Below are 25,153 nucleotides of genomic sequence, written 5' to 3'. Positions count from 1 at the left end.
CTGTCCTGCAGTAAGAATGAACATAAGCTATTAGGTACTCAAGGTCATGGGGTCAAAGGCCGTGGTCCTAATATTCTCCCTTAGTATTTTATCTGTATCGTTTTCAAATTTTAGTCTTGTAGCACTTAACACACCTGACAATTCAAGCTCCTAGTTACTTTTTTAATTTCTTTCAACTTCCTGACATGTTCTAAGGGGTTCTAATGGGCTTTAAGTTGTCTACAGGGTGACAAAAATTGACATAAACAAACAAATTGGGTTTACACCCCATGTTGTCCTTACAGAAGGGAGATAAAGTTGACCATTTTGGCTCCCACAGTTGACTTTTCTTTTCACTTTTTTCAACTTTACACATGTTCAGAGGGGATCGTAATAGAAGAAAGTTGGATCTAACACGTTTAAGTTGGTCACAATGTGGCATACCACAGCAAGAAAAATGGATAATGGGTAAACATTTCATGCTTTTCTTCCAAAAAGGTAATGAAATGTTTAGGTCAACTTTACAGTTGAATATAGGGAATTGCCCAGAGGATATCTCCAGGCACCAGCCTATTCTTAAAACCAGATTCACCAAGATTCTGGCCTTTGGCTTTATGATAAGCATTGCCTATTGTCATGGTTATAGTGGGTAGTATATTTAATTGAGTGATGACATTTTGGCTTATTTGAGAAGTATTTAAGTAGTTGAAATACAATCCCTCAAAGTATTTTGTTACAAACTATGTTTGAGTTTTTCCAATCCTGCAAAATACAAATTACAAAATATGCTAAAGTAATTAAATACGTATTTTAAATACATATAATTGAAATACTGCCCATGTCTGCCACTTGTATCCCTTGTTATTGTACTACCTACTCTTTTCATGTCACAATCATGTGGAACAGTAGGCTACAAAAGGAACTCAAAACTTAAAACTGAGTCATCTTACAGGTTTTCTTTTTTTCTCGCTTAAGCTTTGATTTCTGAATCCCTTTCTGTATAATGGCGCCTTTTTCAAAACCTAAAGTACAGCTCTTAGTGCCGGTTGAGAATGTCTAAAGATAGACAGGATATATTTAGTGTTTGTCCTTGCTAGATATAGCAGGTGCTTGTTTGGGGTCTCACGTTTTGTGGCGATGGACTGCCACCGTGTTTCAGTGTCCCCATTGTTGCAGCTGGTGTTGGAGGGGCAGACAGGATGCATGGAAAAGGCACACGGACAGGTACGCTGGATCCATCCAAGCATCCAAAATATGGTCTATCCTTAGACCTGCAGCTCCAGGAGTGTATTTAAACACCAGCACATTCTTAGTTAGTGCTCTCCGTACTGTTTGTAGAGCAAAGTACAACTTCAGTTTAAGCTAGAGGGACTGACATATTTCTTTGAATCTATTTTCATACACAGAAAGCTCTGCGTAGGCAATTTAATAGGTTCATTTTTTTTATTTATTGTAGGGGTTTAAATGCATTTCTTCAGATGGGACCATGGAGAGACAGGAAATAGGAAATTAAGACCAGGAAATAGCAAAGACAAGACTTGAACCAAAGAAAGTGTTCCTAAGAAAGTGCTACTGCTTGTGCTTGTCAAGTATGCATTTAACCATCACATGACAGCTTTGAAAGAATGTTCAGGGATATGTTGGTTGTTGTGACCTACATACTGTACAAATGAAGAAAATGTCCTTATGAATGGCCTTTTTTGTAAGTGTTGTGTTGGTACTAGCCGGTGAGTTTTCTTGGAAATAGGGTTTTGAATTTCGGTTCCATTCATAATCTACTATTACTAGGTATAATTACAACAATATGCTTGAAAAATATAAATATATGGACGTGATCATATCCTTAAATATTCTTAAAATTATAATGGCATAAGTTGTAGATATTTCCATGCCTGCCGCGGACGGTAGAATTGTAAGCAAAGAGTCTTGGTGTTAGTTGTGGACAGTCTTGTATAGGGTGTCACTCTGGACTGCTGAAAATAAATGGCAGTCACAGTTTGTGCACACAGATAAAGTTTTGGTGGGGGTGGGGGGCTTATGTGGAGAAGGGTGTGTGTGTGTGTGTGTGTGTGTGTGTGTGTGTGTGTGTGTGTGTGTTTTAGGGGTGGGGGCTCATGTATGTGTCCTCCAGAGGGGTTGGCGTTGGGTATATGGGCTCAGTATTTCACAGAGAAATGTCACGTCACATGGGCCAGCATTCTCTCTCCTAATGAATCCTGCTCCTGTGCTCCTCAGATCCGGGGAGGCCTGACACCATGGACGCCCCCTCCGTGATGCTCCTCCTGCTGCTCAGCCTCCTCCGCCTTGGTCCCTCGGCGGCGGCGCCCAGCTGGGGAAGGACGCTGACTTCTGACTCCCCCACCAAAGGTACTGTGACGTCTCCTCTGTGTGACTCTTCTTCCTAGGCTGGCAGACATACCACACACAGCAGCCATACTGTATGTCTCAAGAATGTCGTCCATCCAAAGACTTGCTCTACATATGGGATGAATGTAGGTTACAAAAGTCAAGCATTGGAGGAGGTTATCATTTCCATTGTAGACATCTCTATTGACACAGAATGTAAGACAATAAATAGTAATATATGTTGAACAATAAATAATGATATTGTAAACAAATACAATATATTCAAGCTTCATGAGCTAAGGCTACACACATACACACACACACACACACACACACACACACACACACACACACACACACACACACACACACACACACACACACATACAGTATATATATATATATATATATATATATTTTATTGTATTCTAAGAAAAGTATTTAAAAAGATTTTGAGGTTGTCTTCAATAACATACTTCATAGATGAAGTATGTTATTGAAGACAACCTCAAAATCTTTTTAAATACTTTTCTTAGAATACAATAGTCCCACCACTATTGTTGAGTAATTGTGAGTGAAGTGAAAAGTTTTGTGAGAAATAACAACATAGGTAGAATATGGATATACTGTATGTATCTTTTCTGTACACATACACTTTATTACATTGCACATATATTATAACTATATGTCTTATTGTACATTGGGCTCTTTCTTTTTATACCGCTTTTGATACAGTGGTGATGTCACCATGCATGTTCGCATAATGAGGATGTCATAATTCTTAGGAAACCATGTTAATGGAAGTGTTGCAAAATGAGCTCAAGTCAAAGGTGGTTCATAGGGCATTCAGTAGGAAGGTCAACTCACTATGCAAACTGACCATGTTGCTTTTGTCTGGTCAAATAATGTCCGAATCAATAATAATACGAACGGTAAATAATTTGCTTACTGATAAAGCAAAGTCCGGGGCTAAGATCCACTGGTTCATTCACATGGATGCGTCGTTGACAGCACTCAAAGCAAACAGTTCTCTTTACTTTTGAGGAAATTGTTGGAGTTTCACAGTGGAAGCGATTTGTGTTTTTGGTTGTTAAGCACTACTGGGAATACCCATTAACCTCTGAACCACAATCACACTGAGCACATACAAAAGTCATTGATGGCTTGGAAGCTATGGTGCTATCAGTCTTAAGTGAATGTGGTACACAAAACCCTATCGACATGAAACACGAAAGTAACACAAAACCCTAATTCGCATAAAAATGCTATAAAAAGTAATTTGCTGGATAACTCATCAAACACATTCCATGACGATTTAAGTGGACTTAAAAGGGGCGCTGTGATTGACAGTTCTACCAGACAGAGAGGAAAATGCGATAGCATTGGTTATTTCAAATACATTTAGAAAGGCAACATTTTTGTCAAGCTAGAGAGTTCATTTAGACTGCTACTCTGGGCACTAAGTGGTGCTGTTAAGTGATTTGGCTTTATGCATACTACGTGTAGCGGCTACAAATGACATAGCCACTTCAAAGACACACAAAACTTTCTTTATCCCATGCCAAAATCAAGGTGAAACCGTTTCCTGTCTATAATTCAGGGTAAACATGATATCTAGACACATCGGCGTCTCCAGGTCCTGACTCTCCCATTATCAAGCGTAATGTACGGTTGTTAAAGCCTCACTTGGCTGAGTAGTAGAGGCCAGTGTGTGCCTTCTTGATGTGAGAACTGACCCAGGAGCAGCAAGCGTGAAACATCTGTACACAAAGAACAGCTGCTGATAAGTTGAGCAAACATGCTGGCTTTTTTTTTCTAAAAGCTATTTTTTTTGCACGCTGAAATTTGCTCTGACCCCAAACATGTGGTCATTCTTTAATGTATTTTTGCATTTGTAACATTTTAACTCTTTTGTTAAATGGAGAGCTCTTTAAGAATGGAACTTTTTCTCACCGTTGTCACGGTTTATCTCGGAGAGCATTGTTTGTGTTTTAAATCCAGCGATCATGGCAGGAACATTTGGCCATCTGCACTCCACCTCGTCTTTCCCAGACCCTCGCTGGCGTATGTCTGGAGTGTCTTTCTCTGTGAGCTTCGCTGCTGCACTCTCGGGCCCGTCTCTCTTTGCAGCAACAGGCGGAGCCCTTCAAAAAGCCCAAGCCGAGTTTATTTATGCTCTGCGGCCTCGGCGAAATTAGGGAGAGGCCGACATGGAGGCAGCCTGCGCCTCCGCACCCCCTCCCCTCTGCTTTGCCCTCCATTCCCCCACAAGGCGGGAGGTGTGGGAGGGTTCTTGCCTCCCAAGATAAGTTTAGAGGTCCAGGCTGTGTTATGTAAGTTGCGACCCAGTTGAAATTTCCAGATGGAGATGGGAGGGCCTCTTTCGATGGGGAGCCACATTTTGTCACATTTTGTAATGTGAAATGTTGCTTGTTGACATATGTTTCTTTTTTTTTGGTGTTGTTGTAGCTAAATGCCATGCAGTGTACTTTTCTCTGGACTTTACCAACAGCAGGGGCAGCATGGTTTCTAGGACCATTGTGCGTGATGACTTGTCTGACTAGTGGGAATTCCAGGCAAGGCCGCATCCTGAATCTCTGCAGAGTACAGGGAAAAAAAACGTGAACCACTTCCCTCTCATTTAAGCACTCTTCTCTGAAAGCGATACACCCCAACAAAAGGGAAGACACCCGCGCTGCCTCGCCTCAGTCCAGTCCATGCCCAGCGGCCGAGCCCCCTCGAAGGGGATAACCTGGGAATTAGCCCCACATTAGCACCGATAGAACACAACGCAAATAATACTGGAATAATGAAGGGATTACGCCAGATTATAACCATTAGGACAGGCTCAAGAATGCATAAAGCTCATTTACTGTAATTCTAGTTGATGCCCATCTAGCCAGTCCAACCCGTGGCACTTCAAAGAGGTTTTGAGTGTAATGGGCTTATGTGAAATTGGGCGCAGGTTTTGTTGCCTCCCCTCAGGCTAAGGAGGATGCCTCTCTCTGCACTTGTGGAGCCACTGGTGCTATTGTAAGCCATGGCAGCCAATAGGACTGGCTTCGCTGTGCCGGTCATTAACAGTGGACACTGCTTTGGTTAATGACAAAGATGGACTGTCTTTAGTGGGGGTTGTCTACTGGGGGGGGGGGGGGGGGGGGCTCTCCTGCGAGTTTGGGCACAGTGGTTGCTGGGAGAGTGTGTATTAGCTCATAAGCGTGAGCCAACTTGGCCGGCTTGGTGTTTGGTTTCATTCTGTGTGTGTGTGTGTGTGTGTTTGTGTGTGTGTGTGTGTGTGTGTGTGTGTGTGCTTTGAAGTGTTTTGAGCATGTGTAGTACATGTTGTACATTATGTATGTGCTAAGATTGTTGCACCCATTTATCTGTATGCACATGTCCGCATGACTGTGTATTTGTTTGTGTGTGTGTGTGTGTGTATGTGTGTGTGTCTGTGTATGTATTTGTTTGTGTTTGTGTGTTTGTTTGTGTGTGTGTGTGTATGTGTGTGTGTGTGTGTGTGTGTGTGTGTGTGTGTGTGTGTGTGTGTGTGTGTGTATTTATTTGTGTGTGTGTGGGTGTGTGTTTGTGTCTTGTGTGTTTGTGTATTTGTTTGTATATGTATGTGTGTGTGTGTGTGTGTGTGTGTGTGTATAACTGCATGTTTGTGTCTTGAGTGTTTGAGTGTTTGAGTGTTTGAGTGTGTGTGTGTGTGTGTGTGTGTGTGTGTGTGTGTGTGTGTGTGTGTGTGTGTGTGTGTGTGTGTGTATGTATAACTGCATGTTTGTGTCTTGAGTGTTTGAGTGTTTGAGTGTATGTGTGTGTGTGTGTGTGTGTGTGTTTAAGTGTCTATGTGTGTATGTGTGTGCTTGTTAGGCAGTTATTTTTAACACCTGTTTACATTCTGTTGAAAGTGCCTGGTCGGCCGGTCGTTGTGTAGTGCAGGAACAGCTCAACTGCTTCCAATCCACACACAGCCCTCGCAGACTCCTTCACCACAATCCCACAGTCTGTATTCAGCCTGTGTCTCCTGGCCCCAGTTCGCTCCCACTTAGACCAGATCCACAAGCTGTGAGCCCAGTGCGCCCATGCAGCAGCAACTGGACAGAGTGGGACAGAGCTCTGACTCCACTGGTCCAAATGTCAGTGAGGCGCGTTACCTGGCAAGCTGTCCTGGCGCCGGCCTGTGGCATAGTGTCATGCTCCAAATACCTCGCGCCCGCGCGCGTTAGCAGGGGTGGGGGGCGGGGGTGCAGTGGGGTGGGTGGCGCTCCAAGGGTGGCGCGTTTTTACCTGCTGCTGTCACTTGCCAACTTGTGCGTTCAACACCCCAGGTTTCTGAGAATTCAACGAGTGTTCCTGACCCAGTCACCCCTCGTGCCTTCAACAATCCCCCTGTGCTGTGCCTGGAAAGTGGATTGGATTCACATGAACAACTACCTCACCTATCAACAGCCAGCGCTCAAATCATTTTCATACCTCACTGGCCAGTAACCATGTTCACACAGCCACTCTGGTCACTGGAGTCCTGCTCAGTAGACATTTTGCTTTTGTGCTGTCCTGTGGAGAGGCATCAGAATATCTTAGCACTCATAGAGTATGAGGGGACCGTGTTGTTTTTGTTGATTGAGAGACCAGATAGAGTAACTCTATATTTGAGTGTCACTGGCCAATGTACAAGCCTGTGTATGATCTCTAATTTCCTTCTTGTCGGAACATAAAATAGAGCCTGCTAGGAGGTCTGGAACGGCTGTTGAACTCATTACAGGTTCGATGTGTGTGTGTGTGTGTGTGTGTGTGTGTGTGTGTGTGTGTGTGTGTGTGTGTGTGTGTGTGTGTGTGTGTGTGTGTACATTGTTTTGACCTGGCCCTGGGTCTAATGCCAGGCAAGTGAGTTGTTTTCACAGAGGAATTATCAAACGGCGATCAACAAACCTGAGTGTAACACCTTTTCTTTCTCTCCATAATGTTGTCCTGTCTTAACTTCCCTAAAACTGAAATCATCACCCTGGAGTAATAGGTTTGTGGTTGCATATAAGTATTGAAAATCTGATTCAGAATCCAAATACAGCTGAGAGGTTTCTATGAACTATTGGAGCAACAATACACCTAACACATTTGACACTGTTGATCAATATTTACTACACAGACTAGAACACTGGGTTGGATTTACAGGCATAGTTAAATAATAAAATCATATCTACAAGAAAGGAGCTTCTTTTGTTGCCAGTTGGAAACTGTACCTCAACACCAACGTCTTTGACCTGTGGTGTTCCCCAGGGGTCGATCTTGGGGCCATTAGTATTCATCTGCAGCAGATGTGGTTCACTGGTACACATAAAGTTTAATCGTCGTAAGCCTAATGGTCTTATGTAACATGCTAAGAGAAGTATGAGACAGGTACCAATGTGTCTATAGAATTATCAGCTATGGACAATTGGTAATGGCAGTGCAGTCAAATTTCACAGAGATGAACAATGACAGCCTTGCGTAGGAGATCAAAATGGGGTGGGGGGGTAGTGGAGTGAGAGTGGGAGCAGCTTTCATTGGTATTTTAGAGCTAAAGAGTATTTTGTCTGTTTGGGTGATGAACAAATAAAAAGATCCCAAAAGGCTTGACGAATGTGCATTACTGTCAATTACTGTAGGACAGAAGTTAATTTGTTTCAAGGCAAATGTTTATGGCTTCTGTGAATATAACCCATTATACAACAGTTATGTTCTGTTAATTCATTTCTGATTGGACAAGAGATGCAGTGGGGATATTCCAGGACATTTGACCTTGGACTCTTCCCTTCCAGTAATACTCCAATGTGAACATCCCATTAATTCAAAACAACAGAACAGTGATTTCATAACATCACATTTGGTCATTGTTGAGAAAATGAAGAAGGGTGACTGTTCAATTTAGCATGTGACGTTACAAAAAACAAAATTAATGACAGAAAACAAAAGTTGATGTCTTTATATTGATTAATTGTTAGTAGAATTGGTAAACGCAATATGGCACATTCTCTAAACACATTCTCTACAACAATATTACGTGTGATTAAGTGTGGTCTGGTCCACAAACTATCCTTAGTGGTCCGCGCGCAGATGTGGGAAAATATCATTTTAAATTGGTGCTTCTTATACTGCCTATGCACAACTCCAGAGCTAGGGTTTGAGTGTGTATTTGAGTTGTGTATGCAAATCCAAACAGTATTATTTGAATTGTCTATTTAATTGTCCAGTTTTGTGACACTGAAAAAGAATATGGAATATGATTAGCTTAGTAGTAACATAACTAGCATCAAACTGTCAAGACAGGGTTAGTTAAAATAAATTCAAAGGAAGCATCTAACACAACAAGCAAGGTGGAAAGGCTTGATGGAAATGGTTCAGCGAGTATTGTGTAGCTCAGTGGTTTTCATAGTGGGGTCCGGCGAGGGGGTGCCTAGGGGGCCTCAGCAAGTTGAAGTGAAAAATAAAAGCAACAAATAAATACATTTGAAAAAGTGATAGCTCTCATATAGCAGAAAGCTCCAAATACAGTATTTACACACTGTATGCTCCATCGCAAAGTGCTTGTGGCTAAAATAATTATTAGGATTAGCTTAATGTATTTTTACATTTGCCATAGTATTGTCGATGGGTTTAATAACACATCAAGGGGGTCCTTGGCCAGAACCTAGTGGTATTTGGGGGGCCTTGTCGTGGAAAAGTTTGGGAACCCCTGGTGTAGCATACTGTTGAAATTGGCCTATTGTTTATTTTTTTCGTGATATAGAAGGAGTTATGTTATCTGTGAGTTTTTATTTTGTATTGGTCCTTGGTCTGAAATGGTTTGACAAACACTGCTTTCTACATTCAACATTGTAGACACATGTCTGTGGAGCATTTATAAGCATTTCATGTTATTAAAGTTATTATGTACAATCTGCCTTGACAAAAGGAACACAACATGCATGTGTATCCGAACAGCATGCATACGGGTTGTGCCTCTCTGTCTCCTCGCTCGCTCTCTTAGTGGAATTGGCGGGTTAATGAAAAAAGGCTGGACGTCTGAGCCTTGTGTCCCCGCAGGCGGACAGGCAGGCGTGGTTGTACACACTGTCCCGTCCAGCTGGGTAATGCACTCCAAACACCCTTCGCACAACCTCCCACCAGTGGGGGTGACCACCTCAAACCTGCTCGCAGAACGCCTGACATCTCCGATCTTAACTGTAACTCACTCACACACACAGACACACACACACACACACACACACAAAAAACACACAACTCCTTGGGCTATGCAGTATGCTGTTTGTTTTTGACTCCCTGATGAAAGCTTGATGCTGAAATGCGTCAGAGCGTTTTAAAAGGTTTAAAATGGCCAAGCCATGAAAATAAAGACTTTTAAAACTATGTTTAATACAGAGAGTGCCTTCTTGTTTCGGAGTATAATGTAGATGTCTGTGAGTCTTAATGATGAAAACTCAAACTCGTGAGGGTGATGTACGAGTCTGGGTGAGCACTAGAGTTTGTGTGGAGTAATCGTCAAGCAATGTGAGTTCATGAAGTCCCCTGATGGACGATGTCTCGGTGGAATTCTTGCCAGATCAGGCTGTGCTCTGCCGTATGGCTACAGTTTTTAAGAAATGTAAAAGATTACACAAGTAAGAGGTTGGCTGGAAAAGGTTGGAAGACTTGGAAGAGCCATGCAGATCCATGCCGAGTGTGGGCGCATGCAGTCATGTAAAGTAGTCTTGAGCAATGGAGTTAGAATGTATATGAAGCAAAAGCCAATCAGTGAAAAGCAAGTGTGGATTTAGATATATGTGTGTACGTTTGCAAGTATGTTTTTTAGCGGGAGTGATGCTAAAGTGATGGCAGAGATGTTGACATTTGGGTCTGTGTTAACAGGCTACTCGGTTATCCCTGCAATGAAAGTCATTAGCTAATGAGCTGTAATGATGTTTACTCTGGCCTTTAAGTTGCTCCGATCTGTTCAATGCCAAGACAATTCACCAGTGACAGTTTTCCACTACCATGTTTTAATGGCCAGTGTTGCTATACAGGGAGTGGGCTTGCCTTTACAAACTCTTTCTCTTAACTAGCTTTTATTTGTGCAGTGAGATAAACACCCAAGGGAGGTAGAGTGCCCACTGTGCTATGCTCTCCGGAGAGCAAGAGAGTTTGAGTTTTTTTGTTGATGCTTCAGCAATATAAATAATACCTGAATCACCATTAGTAAGATTTAATAGATGCTTGCCCTTGGGAAAGAAATCTGTGCAGTCTGTGCAAGTAAACAACCCCAGAAAAAAACAGCTTTTTGGCATATCCCTTGATTACTTCTCAGTTCATTTTCAGTTCACCTGTAACTAATGAGCTCAACTATAAAATACCAGAAAGTGGTAGACTGCTAAATTCATGCTTAGATCTGGCTAAACTCATGAATATACAGCTGCACTCTTGATAACCAACCCCTCTCTTAAGCTCGCTGACACAGCGGAGGAGTTTAGACAGGACGGATCTCAGATTGTCCACTCTAATAATCACTTGTTAAAGTCAGCCTGTGTATTATGGATATACCCTGGCAAGGCGAAACTGCAGGTCCCTATTGATCCAATACATCAAGTGCCAGTGCAGCATCATTATTCCTCCCTGCTGCCAAGCAACAAGATGATAAATGGGTCTCTCTCCCTCTCTCTCTCTCTCTCTCTACCTCTCTCTCTCTCTACGGCAACTTGGACTGAACAGAAACAATCCCCGACTGAGTCTGTGGGTTTTGCTGAAAGTGTGTACATGTTATGGGACTGCGTTTGCATTAGAAATGTGCCTAGACAGTGGGTTTGAGAAAGGAGCATTCACTTCTGAGTCACCGGCCAGCACTGACCATGTGGCCAAGCTCCCAAATGTCTCACGTGACGACCTGCATCTGCACATCTGTTGGCGCCCGCAGGGCGGTCAGCCATTGGAGGCTGTGTCTGTCTGTGGGTGTGTCCAGCGAGACATAAACAGGGAACAGCTGCAGTGTGCTGTCAGCACAGTGTAGCTGGATTGCCTCCTCTGTTGTGCACATGGTATGGCTTCAATACTAATGACTTCAGAAACACTCTGTGCTTTCAAAACTATTTCAATCATGCGTTTCTTTAGTGTGTTTTTGCCCACCCTCTTGACTTCACAGCTCTTATCATGAAAAGTACCGGTAGTTGGAATGCGCTTATTTACATCAAAACATTCAGGGGATGGATAGCATCACCTTAGTAATCTTACGTCTTATTACATCTTATTCCAAACATATTTCGTAAATAATGTTTTAAATGCCTCTATCAGGGTTTTTATTTCTGTCAGGACTTTTCCTTTTGCTGTAGCACTGGTGGGGTATTTTTAATAGACCAGATACAGATGTGTTCAAGCCTATTTTCCCATCCTTCCCAAGTGGCCCTGAGTATTGTTTTATGGCCATGTGATATATCAGATTAAGTAAAAAAAATGGCTTAATCAGAAGGGGGTCATGAAGCCAACGCTGAGCATGTCGAGAAGGATTTCAAACATTCCTTGGGGTTGTGGAGGTGTGGGAGAGTAGTTATGAAAACATTCAAGTGAGAACAGGTAATGAGTTAAGTCTGTGTGTCTGCGTAGGTCTTTCCCTGGAGTTTGTAGATGACCTTGCAAAGTCTGTGCGTCTGAGTGTGAGTGTGTGTTTGTGTGCCTTTGTGCATAACTTACAGTCAAACAGCATCTATACAGTATGTGTGTGTTTGTGTATGCATGTGTGTTTTTGTGAGTGTGTATGCGTGTGTGTGTGTGTGTGTGTGTGTGTGTGTGTGTGTGTGTGTGTGTGTGTGTGTGTGTGTGTGTGTGTTGAGTGTGTGTATGTGTGTGTGTGTGTGTGGATGTGTGTGTGTGGTGTGTGTGTGTGGTATGAGTTTGTGTGTGTGTGTGTGAGAGAGAGTGTCTGTGTGTGTGTGTGTGTGTGTGTGTGTGTGTGTGTGTGTGTGTGCACGTGGAAACGCTGTGTGGGAGATGACAGGCCTTCACCTGCTCCCCATACTCTTTTGTCACAGATTGTTCCGGGCTCTGCAGCTCAGCAGTCGAGAGTGAATCCATCTTTCTGTCACGGAGCAGAGGCGAGCATAGCTTTTCCACTGCTGCAGACACTCCGTTTAAAGGCTAATTGGATGTGTATATATTTTTTACGATCCTCTCCACTAGGCTGGAGTATATGTGGAACGTCAGCAATCAATTCGAGGGGTGCTTGTGTGTGTTTGTGTTTTTGTGTGTGTGTGTGCGTGTGTGTGTGTTTGTGTGTGTGTGTGTGTGTGTGTGTGTGTGTGTGTGAGAGTGAGTGAGTGAGTGAGTGAGTGAGTGAGTGAGTGAGTGAGTGAGTTTGTGTGTGTGTGTGTGTGTTTGTGTGTGTGTGTGTGTGTGTGTGTGTGTGTGTCTGTGTGTGTGTGTGTGTGTGCGTGCGTGTGTGTGTGTGTGTGTGTGTGTGTGTGTAAAAAAAATAAAAGATCCCAATGCGTAGCGCACCTCTTCCTCTGTGAAATCTGTGCAGGCTGCAGCAGGAGTTTGGAGCTGGCTGTGGTGGTGATGGTGGTGGGTGTTTGTGATTTATCCCCTAGCCAGCAAGAGAGCGGTGGAGGCAGGAGGATGAAGGAGAAGGGGGTTTGGAGGTTGGGGGGGCGGGGGGGGGCAGAATCAATCGCACTCGGGCTCTTATTTATGGTTGCGCAAAAAGCCAAGTGCTTGGGAAATGTTTGTGGGCCGGCCCAGAGCGTCGGCAGGGTGAGGGTGAGGGAGGGTGCGGGAGAAGCAGAGCGGGAGGGAGAGGGAGAGGCATCCGCTCTGCCACGGGAGAGATGAACTGCCGCAAATACCTATAAATTCAGCTAAACCCTTTCGACCTTTCGACTCCGCAAAAAATAAAAATCCTCCTGCAACTGTTCTTCTATAAACTTTTGGAGCCTCGTATGAGGAGACCGAGGCTGTGTGACTGTAAAGCAATTCTCAAGGCTGTATATTCTGCTCAGAAAAAAAATCAGAAATCCTTGACGGTCTCTGTCTTGGTACAAAGCAAGCCTTAGCGGAATGGCATACTTGGTTGCCCTTGATCAGTGCTTCAACTTCTCACAGTCTCGACGTAATTGTTTGTGGCTGTGTTTGGGTTTTGTTCATTGAGGCCAATCAATTTCCTGTTCTGTGGTTGCTATAGCAAATCTATTGCCACTGTTTACACATTATCATATCCTATCTAAAACGTTCTTACTTTAGCTTTAAGAGGCTGAGATATTCATATTCATATTGTTCTATCTCTTTATCTCTCTGACTGTTTCTTTCTCTGCCTGTCTCTCTCTGTTTCTCATAGCCTCCAAGCATGGACCCCATATAACTGACTGTCTATCCCGGGAGCAGGAGACTTTCAAGTGCTGGTGGTCGGCCGGAAGCTTCCAGAACCTCACAGAGCCTGGCGCCCTCAGGCTCTTCTACGCCATGCCAAAGCAGTAAGAAAACAAAAAAACACAACATCTGTAAAGACACTAATAGAAAGCCGGAAGAATCTGTCAAAAAGCAGGACAAGAAACGGCACAGAGTAGGAGAGTTTTAACATCTGCCATTTTGAAACAAACAAGTCTCTTTTTTTTTTGTTTTGCAGTCTGTTTTTTTTTTTATGCCACCACTATATGAAGCATTAGGCATTCGGTGGTCAACAGTGCTGATGGCACGTTGAGATGTGGGCGGAGGAGTAAGGTCTGTCCTGCTCTGCTCATAATTGCCAACAACTGGGGGGCTCTAGTGCTTAAGGAGCCCCTGGACAGATGTGCTGGCTCTCCTCTCGCTGCTTAATAAGCTGAGCTTATGCTCCCTGTCCTTCTCCACACCCGGGAGGAAATCTAATTACCAGCCTCGGATATCACACAGTGTGGAAAAACACCACTGTGTACATTTACTCAGCTATTAACCAACAGTGGGGGTGAAGCGTAGTGTCAGGTTTTGCTAGCTTCGTCGATAACCTGGTTTTAGTACTAGTAAATCGCTTTTAAGTCGAGTCTGTAAATGCCCATATGGAAAAACATAGGAATCACGTCTTGTAATGTACAATACCTGTATAGTAAATCTGCAGTAAAGAGATTGCATACATTTAGTGGGCGGTGGTCAGTCTTGGGTTTGGCCTGTGCCTTGGACAGATCCCTTTTTGCTAATTTATATAGTGTGCTTGCCCTCTCCTCTCTTTCTCTCTCTTTCTCTCTGCACGATTTAGAGTAAATATTTAATTGTGATTTTTAAGACAGATATTGCGATTGAGATTTGACTTGTGATATAATTTTTGAAAGTCAAGCTTCAGTTCAATATTCCAAATTTCACTTTAACTTGAGCCATTTCTGATTGGTGCATAAGAAGCACAGCACGTCAGTTATGTGGACATCACTGTATGCCAACCATTGAGGATGACATGAATATAAAAACCATGTAACAAGATAAACCATTGGGGCAGAGTTGCAAGCTGCACGATTAATTGCAGTTAATAGCTAATTGTATTAGTTCAAAATGCGATTTTTGTTAAACATCAATGCATTGTGCAGCCCTACTTTCTGCCTCTCTGTCTCTCTCTGCACAGCATTCTGATGTAGTGTTTGGCCTTAAGACTTTTGATTTCGAAATAGTGTTGCAGGATTTGGATGTAGTGTTCGGGATACACAGAGCTTACAGCTAAATTGATTCCATATACGCCTAAGCTGACTGAGAACCACAATGATTACAGTATGGACCCTTTCAAGAGAGTTCCATTATCAGCATCATAGTTGGCCCCACAAGACTTCCTTTTTAACATTCCATATGTTATCTTAATGCAGAGGAAGTACAGTAGATTGGGGCCCAAATAGAACGTTTAAGCATTGTTTTTGTTTTTATTGTTGAAAGGGTCTATATCCATGTTCCCAGGTCGTCTAAAGAGCCTGAGTGGAGGGAGTGTCCGCAGTATTCTTCCACCCGGCCGAATGAGTGCCTCTTCCCCAAGAACTACACCCATATCTGGGTGGCCTACTACGTGGAGCTGCGCTCCGTGGAGCAGAACATCACCTACGACCAAATACACTTCACGGTCGAAACCATCGGTAGGTCTGACTACTAACTGTCCACTCTATGTTTTTGTCAAATCAACACATTTTTATCACCTGAGAAATCAAATCAAATCAAATGTTTATTTGTCACATACATTATACAGGTAGCCTATAAATGCAGTGAAATGCTTGTTCCACTGACTCCAAGACTGTGCAAAGGATATATGTATAGAAAAGGAAGAAGAATAAAGAGAGAAAGTCCAAAGTGCAAAGTGTTTAGGCTCCTGTAATGGTGCTCCTGCTACAATCCTCATTTAGAATCCTGATAGCCTGGGGGTAAAAACTTTTCCGCATTCTCTCCGTGTTGGACTTCAGGCAGCGGTAACGTTTCCCAGACCGTAGGATAGTGAAGAGGCAGTTGTTGGGGTGACTGGGATCCCTGATAATTTTCCTTGTTCTCGACTGACATCTCCTTAGGTAAATTTCCTGTAGGTTGGGTAGGGCACTTCTGGTGGTACGTTCAGCTGATCTTACTACTCTCTTCAGAGCTTTACGGTCTAGCTCAGTGCTATTTCCATACCAAGCTGTTATACTGCCAGTGATAACACTTTCAATGGTGGTTCTGTAATTGGATCAGAATTAGTAACATCTATCTTACATGTCCATAGATATGTAAAAATATGTTAGATAATATAATTTTGGGCATACTGGTAATATTATATAATTGATAAAATAGTGTCATGTTAAATAATGTGACAATTTATTTCATAGAACGATGGTTATTTCATTCTGGATTTTCAGTCAAATTTTTCTCAAAGTCAGATAGACCTTGTTCAGTCTTGGGTGATGAAATGGAAAAACTAAAAGCTATCTCTGCTGAAGTACTGTAGCTTCCATGTGCTGAGGTCGCAGGTAGCAGCAGATGTGGTTCACTGGTGCACATAAAGTTTACAGTTTTTTTCAATCGCTAACAAGCGCTTACCCATACTTCAGATACTTTTTCTAAACTCTTAACACAGACTCACACCTACAAAACACAACTGGCCAAATGGATAATTTTCTTCTCAAAAACACATTTTGTTAAATATACTACTAACACATCTTTCTCTGCACACACTAACTTTACCAAAACACTGGAAATCTGACTCAAAATGAAATTATTCTGTCAAAGACAGAACTTCACTTCACAAGGTACATGCAGTCAATCAAAGTACAACAGGTTTCAAAATACTGGCTATTGTTGACATTACAAAAACTGCATCGACTTTTATGTTTCAGTTTTACAGGTATTTGCATGCAATTTTTACACTAAATGTCTTGGTTGGGCATTTTACAGGTATTTGCATGCAATTTTACAGGTATTTGCATGCAATTTTTACACTAAATGTCATGGTTGGGAACTGTATGTCCACATGTTATGTTCATATTCAAAAGCATTCCAGTAAAAAGCAAATCAGTTTTTTTCCCTTTACTGTTTACTACAGTAGAAATACTGTTTACAGTATGATAGAACAGAAACAGTTTTGCAGTATTGCAATGCTTACGGTGAACAAAATATCCATGAAACACACAAGCATTCTGAACAAAAAAACAACAGCAAAAAGCCCAGATAAAAAGGGGACAAAAAAAATCTCTGCATTCTTCAGGGTTATAATAGGCCATCAACATCGCATTGATTACATGGTCAATGATAGTGGCACAAATTTCATCACTGACAACAGTTCTTGCAGCCAAATGGAATGCCACCACCACGCATTCTTACACCTTTACCTTGCCCTCGCCTTGGGCCTGCTCCTCTCACTGCTCCTGCACCTCTCACTGCATCTCTTACTGGGCCTGCTCTTCTCCCTGGGTCCCTTGCTCTTATTCTTCCTTGTCCAGACATTACAGTGTTTGTCTTTTTCTGTTTCTGTTTCTGTTTCTAAAAACATTACTCCTCAAAGTCCTCATTTTACTGTGTCAGTGTAATAGAAGAAAATAACCCCTGCCACTGAGTCTAAGCCAGACTGGAATCAGCTGTGGTTTGCCCAATTTACCCAACATAAATCAGTTGTGTGTAAATTATTGAATTGTTTGTTTATTATCAGCTGAGATATATTGTTTTTGAACTGATATCATTGCAGAAGCAGAGGTTTTTATACTGTATCTAAGGTTTGGAATATTGTTTTTACTATTGTGGGATGTTGTGTGTTAACATTCGTAAATACTGCAAAAACAATCCATAGTTTTGTTGGGAGGTATAGCTTGTCTGTTAAGAAAATGTAAGCATTGTGGAAATGTGTTCACTGACTGCATATCGTGTGCAAACGAGAGTTTTGAAAATGTGACAACTGGTTGGACAAACGCTTGTTAGCGACTGAAAAAAACTGTAATCGTCGTAGGCCTAATGGTGTTATGTAACATGCTAAGAGAAGTATGAGACAGGTACCAATGTGTCTATAGAATTATCAGCTATGGACAATTGGTAATGGCAGTGCAGTCAAATTTCACAGAGATGAACAATGACAGCCTTGCGTAGGAGATCAAAATGGGGTGGGGGGGGGGGGGGGGGGGGTAGTGGAGTGAGAGTGGGAGCAGCTTTCATTGGTATTTTAGAGCTAAAGAGTACATTGTCTGTTTGGGTGATGAACAGATAAAAAGATCCCAAAAGGCTTGACGAATGTGCATTACTGTCAATTACTGTAGGACAGAAGTTCTTTTGTTTCAAACCGTAACACTACAGGCACACACACACACACACACACACACACACACAGTAGTGAGTGAATAAGACATTGCATTTATAATGCATTTGTACATCCTGAAAGGCTTTGTCAGTGTTAGCTGATAGCTCCTAAAGACATTTTGGCTAATGACATGAGATACCCAGGGCCCGATTGACGAGCCTGAACGATTTCATTTCCTCACATTAACCTCATTGAACCACTTAACGTGTGGAATGAATGTAGCAGTTGTTCAGCTCTGTGAAGTTAAGCCACTGTAATCATTAAGACCAACTTTTCCGAAGACATTGCAAAGAGCACTTGTGTTTGGGCTTTTAAGTGTGTTTTAGGAGTCTAAATTGATTATAAATGTTTGTGAAGGAGTATCATAACTATGGTTGAGATTAAGATCTTAAAACCATGTCAACAAAGGTGGCTCTTTAATTTCATGGTCAGGCTGAAAGGGTGTTGCCCCAGAGGCCACCCTAATTCAAGGGTGAGCGGGTTGGCCTTAGCTTCTCACAGCAACGAAGAGGAATGACTGACTCTTCTATATTTGTGTTACATGTTCTTTTCTATATTTCTGATACGTTGCTGATTGGACCATAAACGGCCACAGCAACGAAGAGGAATGACTGATTCTTCTCTATTATTGTGTTACATGTTCCAAATGTACGGCACTTTGAGCTGCATTCTGTGTATGAAAGGTGCTATGCAAATAAAGCTTATTAACAAGTGCTTCATTGCTAACACCATGACATTCAGTATCAGTATTCACTGTAGCTACCAGGCAGCTCTAGCTGTTGGCTGCAGCAACTCAAGCTAGGTAGAGCCGATTGTTATGACCACCGCTATGAAACTTGGTGGGCATGTAGCCCCACTAGACTTTTACACACTTTCTTTACTGCATTTTACTGTACTGAATCTGGCTCCAATTTAGGAATATGGCAGCTCTTTTGCAGATCTATTGCAGACTTAATATTAACCATATTAAATGGTAGATTCTTGTTTAAAAACTATTTACAGTACAACCAATTAAGCCATGATAATCCTCACTTATTAGCAATTTGTAAAGTGCTACTATTATCTCTCTCTCTCAGTCAGTCTCTCTCCCTTTCCTCCTTTCCTCCAGTGAAACCGGACGCCCCTGTCCATCTGAACTGGACCCTGCTAAACGTCAGTCGCTCAGGGCTCCACTTTGACATCATGGTGCATTGGGAGCCGCCACCCTCGGCGGCCATCGATGTGGGCTGGATGACCCTGGTCTACCAGGTCCAGTACCGTCAGGTCAACGCATCGCACTGGGAAACGGTGAGTCTGCAATTCAGACACCTCCACTGTCTAGGCTACACCCACGCTTTGACAAGAAAAAGGAACCTACACACAAGGCTTTTTTTTTTTTTTTTTGAGGAGCGTGGGCTCAGCAACCTAAAAGAGTTTTTTTTTCCTTATTCATTGTCCTTCACACATGGCCGGATCTAAAATAGGGCTGGGAGGGGCAATGCCCCCCCAAATATTTCTTCTGCCCCACCTAATTGGTCAATTTTAATTGACAGCTGTTGAATCTGCCAATCACACCTTTCTAATTTGTCCCGTCTGAATTTCGAGGGTGCTGATTTGCTGGTTGGATAGTATAAACATCGGAGCAGCAGCGTTCCCTACCATTCCACACTGTGTACATCACTTGCTGTTTCATACCTCAGTAAAGAGGGCTTAGCTATATTTCCATAAAGGTTATAGGCTACTAGATTTAATATAGATTATTGCTGGTTTAAATAAAAACCTTTAACTGTAGTGTTAGTGTTTGTATTATTCTCGTTTTGTATATGGCTTGCTTTTTAGCTAATATGCACGTTAGCTTTCTAAGGTGATCTAGCCAGTTAGTTTGTTAACATCATTCCTTAACTGTGTTATAAGCACGGTGGGAATTTTACGGTGGCCACGTCGTTGCCCCTTGCGTTGGCCGCGTCCCTTTGAAAATCGGAGGTTCACAGGCCACTGAGGCCTTGGTGTCCCTTTCTTTCTATATTCTGTCTTGCATCCGACTAGCGATTTTTATTTAGCCTATGGCCTGTCAAATTAAGCTTAGCATTCACAACGCAAATTAATTTAGCCTATACGCAGTGGAGAATGTGACAGTGCACGGCAAGAAAGAAAGTGCGTCCAAATCCACCCTTTGCTGAACTAGCCTACTCCCGATAGCCTACTCTTCACACAGATATTACATGCATCACATCACACGAAAGAGCTTTTTCTCAGCTTTTAAACGATGTTAGCCGCAAGTTGTTGTGGTAAACGGTTCGCGAGAAAAGTAACTTTAATTTATTCATGTTACATTCTGCGCCCATCTCCTATGGCTATTCAGCCGTCGGTCTCGGTGGAACTTCACACATTTTTCCCGAACACATGACAAACTATATATCAGAAGAAACAGCAGACCTTACCGAATACAAAGGTGTAAAGCATTCCCCTGTAAAGTTAGCCATTCCAGAGTAATCCGGTTTTACATTTGCAGCAATGTCTAAATGCATGTCTCCAACTTTGGGCTTCAGGTTTCACAGTGTGTTTAAATTGTTCAATACATAATTTCATAACAGGGCAAATACAAAATAAATGTTACAAATATCGCCTAGATATCTGTAAATATTAAAATCAGCTGACTAAGAGTTTGTCAAAGTAGCCTTAATGATCACAAAATGCTAAGCATGCATGTAGACTATTCGAGTTTCTTAAAGCTGAAATGTGCTTAAATTGTACATGATTTCATAACAGGCCACATAGAAAATAAATGTTAAATATAGCCTATATCTGTAAATATTAAAATCAGTTATATGATTAACAGTTATGTAATATGTCATGTTTGCTATTAAATAAGGGGTTTAAGGTAAAAAGTAAGACATTTGTAGAAACTGAGCGGTTTTGTTGCGTAGTGTAAATGTTGTGTGTGTGTGTGGGGGGGGGGGGGGGTATCTATATGTGTGGGGGGCAGGTATTCATTGTGCCCACCCCAAATTTCTATTTGCCCCCCCAATCTGAGCAGCCTAGATCTGCCTTCTGCCTTCTGCCTTCACATCAAGGCTGTAAAGTTTGTGCAATATGCAAACCCCACTCAGTATCTTAGCTGTGTTTTTTGTGCCATGACCATCGATGACACCAGTGGCGCAAAAAGTGGGTATGCGCTATACGTGGCACATAGGGGCGCAGCACCATCGGGGCGACAAATCGATGGTAAAAATAATAATAATAATATATTTGATATATTCTATATGTAGCTACTGTTGTATGTTTCTAAATCATTTCTGCATTTCCTCAATGTTAAATAACATTTTAGAGCACTAACAGGCTAGAGTAGGCGCCCTATCTCATAAGATTCGATTAGTGAGTTTTCAACTGTGGAAAAAGATGGATAAAGCAAAAAAGCTGTCGGGGGCTAAAAATAGAAAAAGGAAGGGGAAATGAGATGGCATGTCAAGGGATGCGACAGTAGTTAAACTAGATGTACCGCAGAACGGTACAAAATATGACCGCCAATATGACCGCCGCCCAGTCCAGCACATTTTTCCCCCAAAAATAAATCACGCTAAAAGGCCTATATGATTCTAACTGTCTCACTAAATTGCATTATCCACACTCAATTCTCACTGGTACACCAATTTGTTGTTGCATACCCTTCAAAAAATGGGTAGCTGCTCCCCTGGATGACACATCAGCATGTCTCAAGATGTTTACTGGGGTCAGATGATACCTTGACCTTTCTCGTGGCAATAAATAAATCTTGTTCAGCAAGTCACAGCAGCGCACAGCGGTTCCAATGGAAATGTATTTAGTATGTGCTGTGTTTTTTAGGCTTTAAAATAGCATTCTAATATCTGCATAAATTCAATGACTTGTTTGTTTTCTGTATAAATACCCATTCATTGGCTTTGACCAGTCAGCTTTTTGACACATAGTATACATCTAGTTATAGGAGTATCGTTGATTAAATCAGTTAAAAGGTATAATCCTTCATTCATAGACGGTCCTCCTGACTATGAGTCACATAACTCTAACAATTACCAGTAAATCAACACGTTGCTTGAGTAGTATAGAAGGGACAGGTGTGATGTGATTGGCCATTGAGGCCAAATATGAATGTTCTGCTGGAACCACTGACTATGCCTGTAGCTGTTGCAATTGTGACAAATAAGCGATTGTAAATGGGCTTTGTCTTTGTTTATTGTTAATGTCTTACTTGTGTGCTTACATCTTGTCTTGTCTTGTCTTGTCTTGTGTTGTGTCCACTCAGCTCGACCAGGAGAGTGGCACCCACCAGACTATCTACGCCTTACAAACCGACAAGACATATGAAGTGCGCGTGCGCTGCAAAATGCGGACCTATGCATTCGGGGAGTACAGTGACACCATAACGGTGCACGTCGATGAGATACCTAGTAAAGGTAAAGGCTGGAGTCACCTGTGCCATCACTATTGCCCTTAGAGCAAGCTAACACACTGCTTTTTGCATTTGTATTTGTTTGTCATATGCTGTTTGCAAGATGTTTTTTAATATAATCTTTATATTAGCCACTCAAACAGCTCAAACATTTAACTGTGGTCAGCAAGGTTAGTTACTAGCAGGGTGGTACAATTAGACTAAAAATAGCTGTATATGTCAGTACATTTTGGTCTGCGTGTGTGTGTGTGTGTGTGTGTGTGTGTGTGTGTGTGTGTGTGTAAGAGAGAGAGAGAGAGAGAGAGAGAGAGAGAGAGAGTGAGAGAGAGAGAGAGAGAGAGAGAGAGAGAGAGAGAGAGAGAGGGAGGGAGGGAGAGAGAGAGCAGGGGGGATGTGCCTGTTTGTCGGGTTGTGTGCATTAAAAGGGGTACTGGTTTGTCTGAAGTGCTTTAAGTGAGGCGATGCTGTACTGTGTGTTCTCTGCAGATGCATCCTTCCCCATGACACTGGTGATGGTGTTCGGCGTGGTCGGCATGGTGATCCTGCTCATGCTCATCGTCTTCACTCAGCAGCAAAGGTAACAGCACAGGAGAGGGGTGCTGAGGGTCGTGGAAAAAAAGGCTCGGCACATCATAGCGTAGAGAAATATATTTCTTCTCGGAAAAAAAAATAGTTTCACCATTTTAATACAGAAAGGTGTATTGAAACAGCACTTGCTCTAACAGTGTTCCCATCCTCAGTACACTCCTCTGTGTTAATTAACTGCTACTCAAGTGAAGTAAATGAGTAGCTAGGACTCTAGAGCCTAAGAGCTCTCACAGACATCGGAACAGTGTTATATGCAAACATATGCAACAGTCTGTTGTGCTCTTTGACATCAAACAATAATGCCTCCACTTAATTTTAATTGACTCTGTGTTATCTGTCTAGATGGCCCTGTCTTGTTTCCTCCTCTTGGCTGAAAATGATATGCAGCAGTATATAATTTTATACAACAGTAAAATCCTTTCATTTAATTTCATTTCTGATTGGACAAGAGGCATTCCACGAGTGTGGATATTCTGTCAGAGCCCCACTTAGGATCTTCATTGCGTTCACATGTTCACACCTGCTTTATCTGTTGAGTTTTACAACACACTTCATTCTTGACATGGAGGAGAGAGAGAGAGCAGAATGGGAGGCAGCATTTTTTTTAAATGAGCATTTGACTCTTTTGAGTGAGGAGAAGTAGCAAATGGAGTAGAGGGAATGTGCAAATTAGCCATTTGTGTCAATTTGACTGCAGAGTGACAGTTTGCATTGGTTGGAAAGACAAATGAAAGAAATCAAAACAAGCTGCCCTCAGGTCAAAACTAATTAGTTGGTAATAACCAAAGACCTTAGGGTACTCTTGAATCTTTGGTAATAACCTAAATTGATGGGCCTGGTTAGAAAGCAGACCTTCTTAATTGGAATGAGAGTGGGTCTGGATAAGGCTCATGGACTCATGGACACATTCCAGCAGGGGAGTAACTAGTAGTGAAATTAAACTTAAATTAGTGCATTAAACTCTTACCAAATTGTTTCAGAAGTGCAGCAATCTTGTAAACAAAGGTTTTAAATGCAGTTGTTTACTCAATTCCAAATAAATACACGTCCATGCCAGATTAGCGATTGTATTTGCGCGCCCGTGTTTTAGAGACATTAGAAATGGCCGTCAATGGCCTCTTGGCCAAGCGGACTTGCAGAGCGAATCCCAAATTTGCTAATGGTTCATATGGGTATTCCCAGGTTATAAGTTGATGAGACTGATACCAAAAACAGAGGTTGAGTCCAGATTTATTTGTATTCCACCCATCCAGTAAAGGAACTATTGGCTATATGTACATAACACTTAACCCCCCCCCCCCTATTGTTCACTGTTAATATAGACCCTTTCAACAATAAAAACAAAAACAATGCTTGAACGTTCTATTTGGGCCCCAATCTACTTCCTCTGCATTAAGATAACATATGGAATGTTAAAAAGGAAGTCTTGTGGGGTCAACTATGATGCTGATAATGGAACTCTCTTGAAAGGGTCCATAGTGAGTTACAGGGTGTCATTTGTTTGGCTTTTGAACTCAAATACAAATAACAGTTTTCCAAATCATGGATTAAAAGTCTACCTTTGACTGGACATACAGTATGTCTGTGCTACCTTTGACTGTGCTACCTTTGACTGGACATACAGTATGTCTGTGCTACCTTTGACTGTGCTACTTTTGACTGGACATACAGTATGTCTGTGCTACCTTAGACTAGACATATAGTATGTCTGTGCTACCTTAGACTGGACATACAATATGTCTGTGTGATTGTATGCCTGCGGGGTCTGAAGAAAACTCACCTCACCTTTTTTCTGTGTCTCAGGTTAATGGTGATCTTGCTACCTCCTGTTCCAGCACCTAAAATTAAAGGCCTTGACTCTGACCTTTTGAAGGTACATTAGCTTATTTCTCTTATTTCTCTATCTTTTGTCTGCAGGCTCTATTGTAGATATGTGTTTGGATGAGGTAACTCTGTCAGTTATGCACCCATTATCTACACATACTGTATCAATTAGCTTCTAAATAAAACACATAGAGCAGAAAAGGTACAGCCAGTTCTTCAAATGTGGACTGTGATTTGAAAATGAATGTTTCTGTTCA

The 25,153-nt window shown here is 42.1% G+C and overlaps 1 protein-coding gene across 1 annotated transcript in view; it reads left to right on the top strand.

Annotated features, from left to right (window-relative positions):
- ghra (growth hormone receptor a) overlaps positions 1-25,153 on the top strand; it is a 35,449-nt gene that overhangs the window by 6,123 nt on the left and 4,173 nt on the right. Inside the window, exons 2-8 of the mRNA XM_042069797.1 lie at positions 2,215-2,346; positions 13,658-13,793; positions 15,232-15,404; positions 19,185-19,363; positions 22,338-22,488; positions 22,971-23,061; positions 24,876-24,945. Of these exons, the coding sequence (XP_041925731.1) occupies positions 2,235-2,346; positions 13,658-13,793; positions 15,232-15,404; positions 19,185-19,363; positions 22,338-22,488; positions 22,971-23,061; positions 24,876-24,945 (912 nt within the window). The 5' untranslated portion in view covers positions 2,215-2,234. The remainder of the gene's footprint in view (positions 1-2,214; positions 2,347-13,657; positions 13,794-15,231; positions 15,405-19,184; positions 19,364-22,337; positions 22,489-22,970; positions 23,062-24,875; positions 24,946-25,153) is intronic.

The sequence above is a fragment of the Alosa sapidissima genome, chromosome 18, assembly GCF_018492685.1.
Source record: "Alosa sapidissima isolate fAloSap1 chromosome 18, fAloSap1.pri, whole genome shotgun sequence".
Lineage (NCBI taxonomy): Eukaryota > Metazoa > Chordata > Actinopteri > Clupeiformes > Clupeidae > Alosa > Alosa sapidissima.
This window is presented reverse-complemented; position numbering and strand designations above follow the sequence as displayed.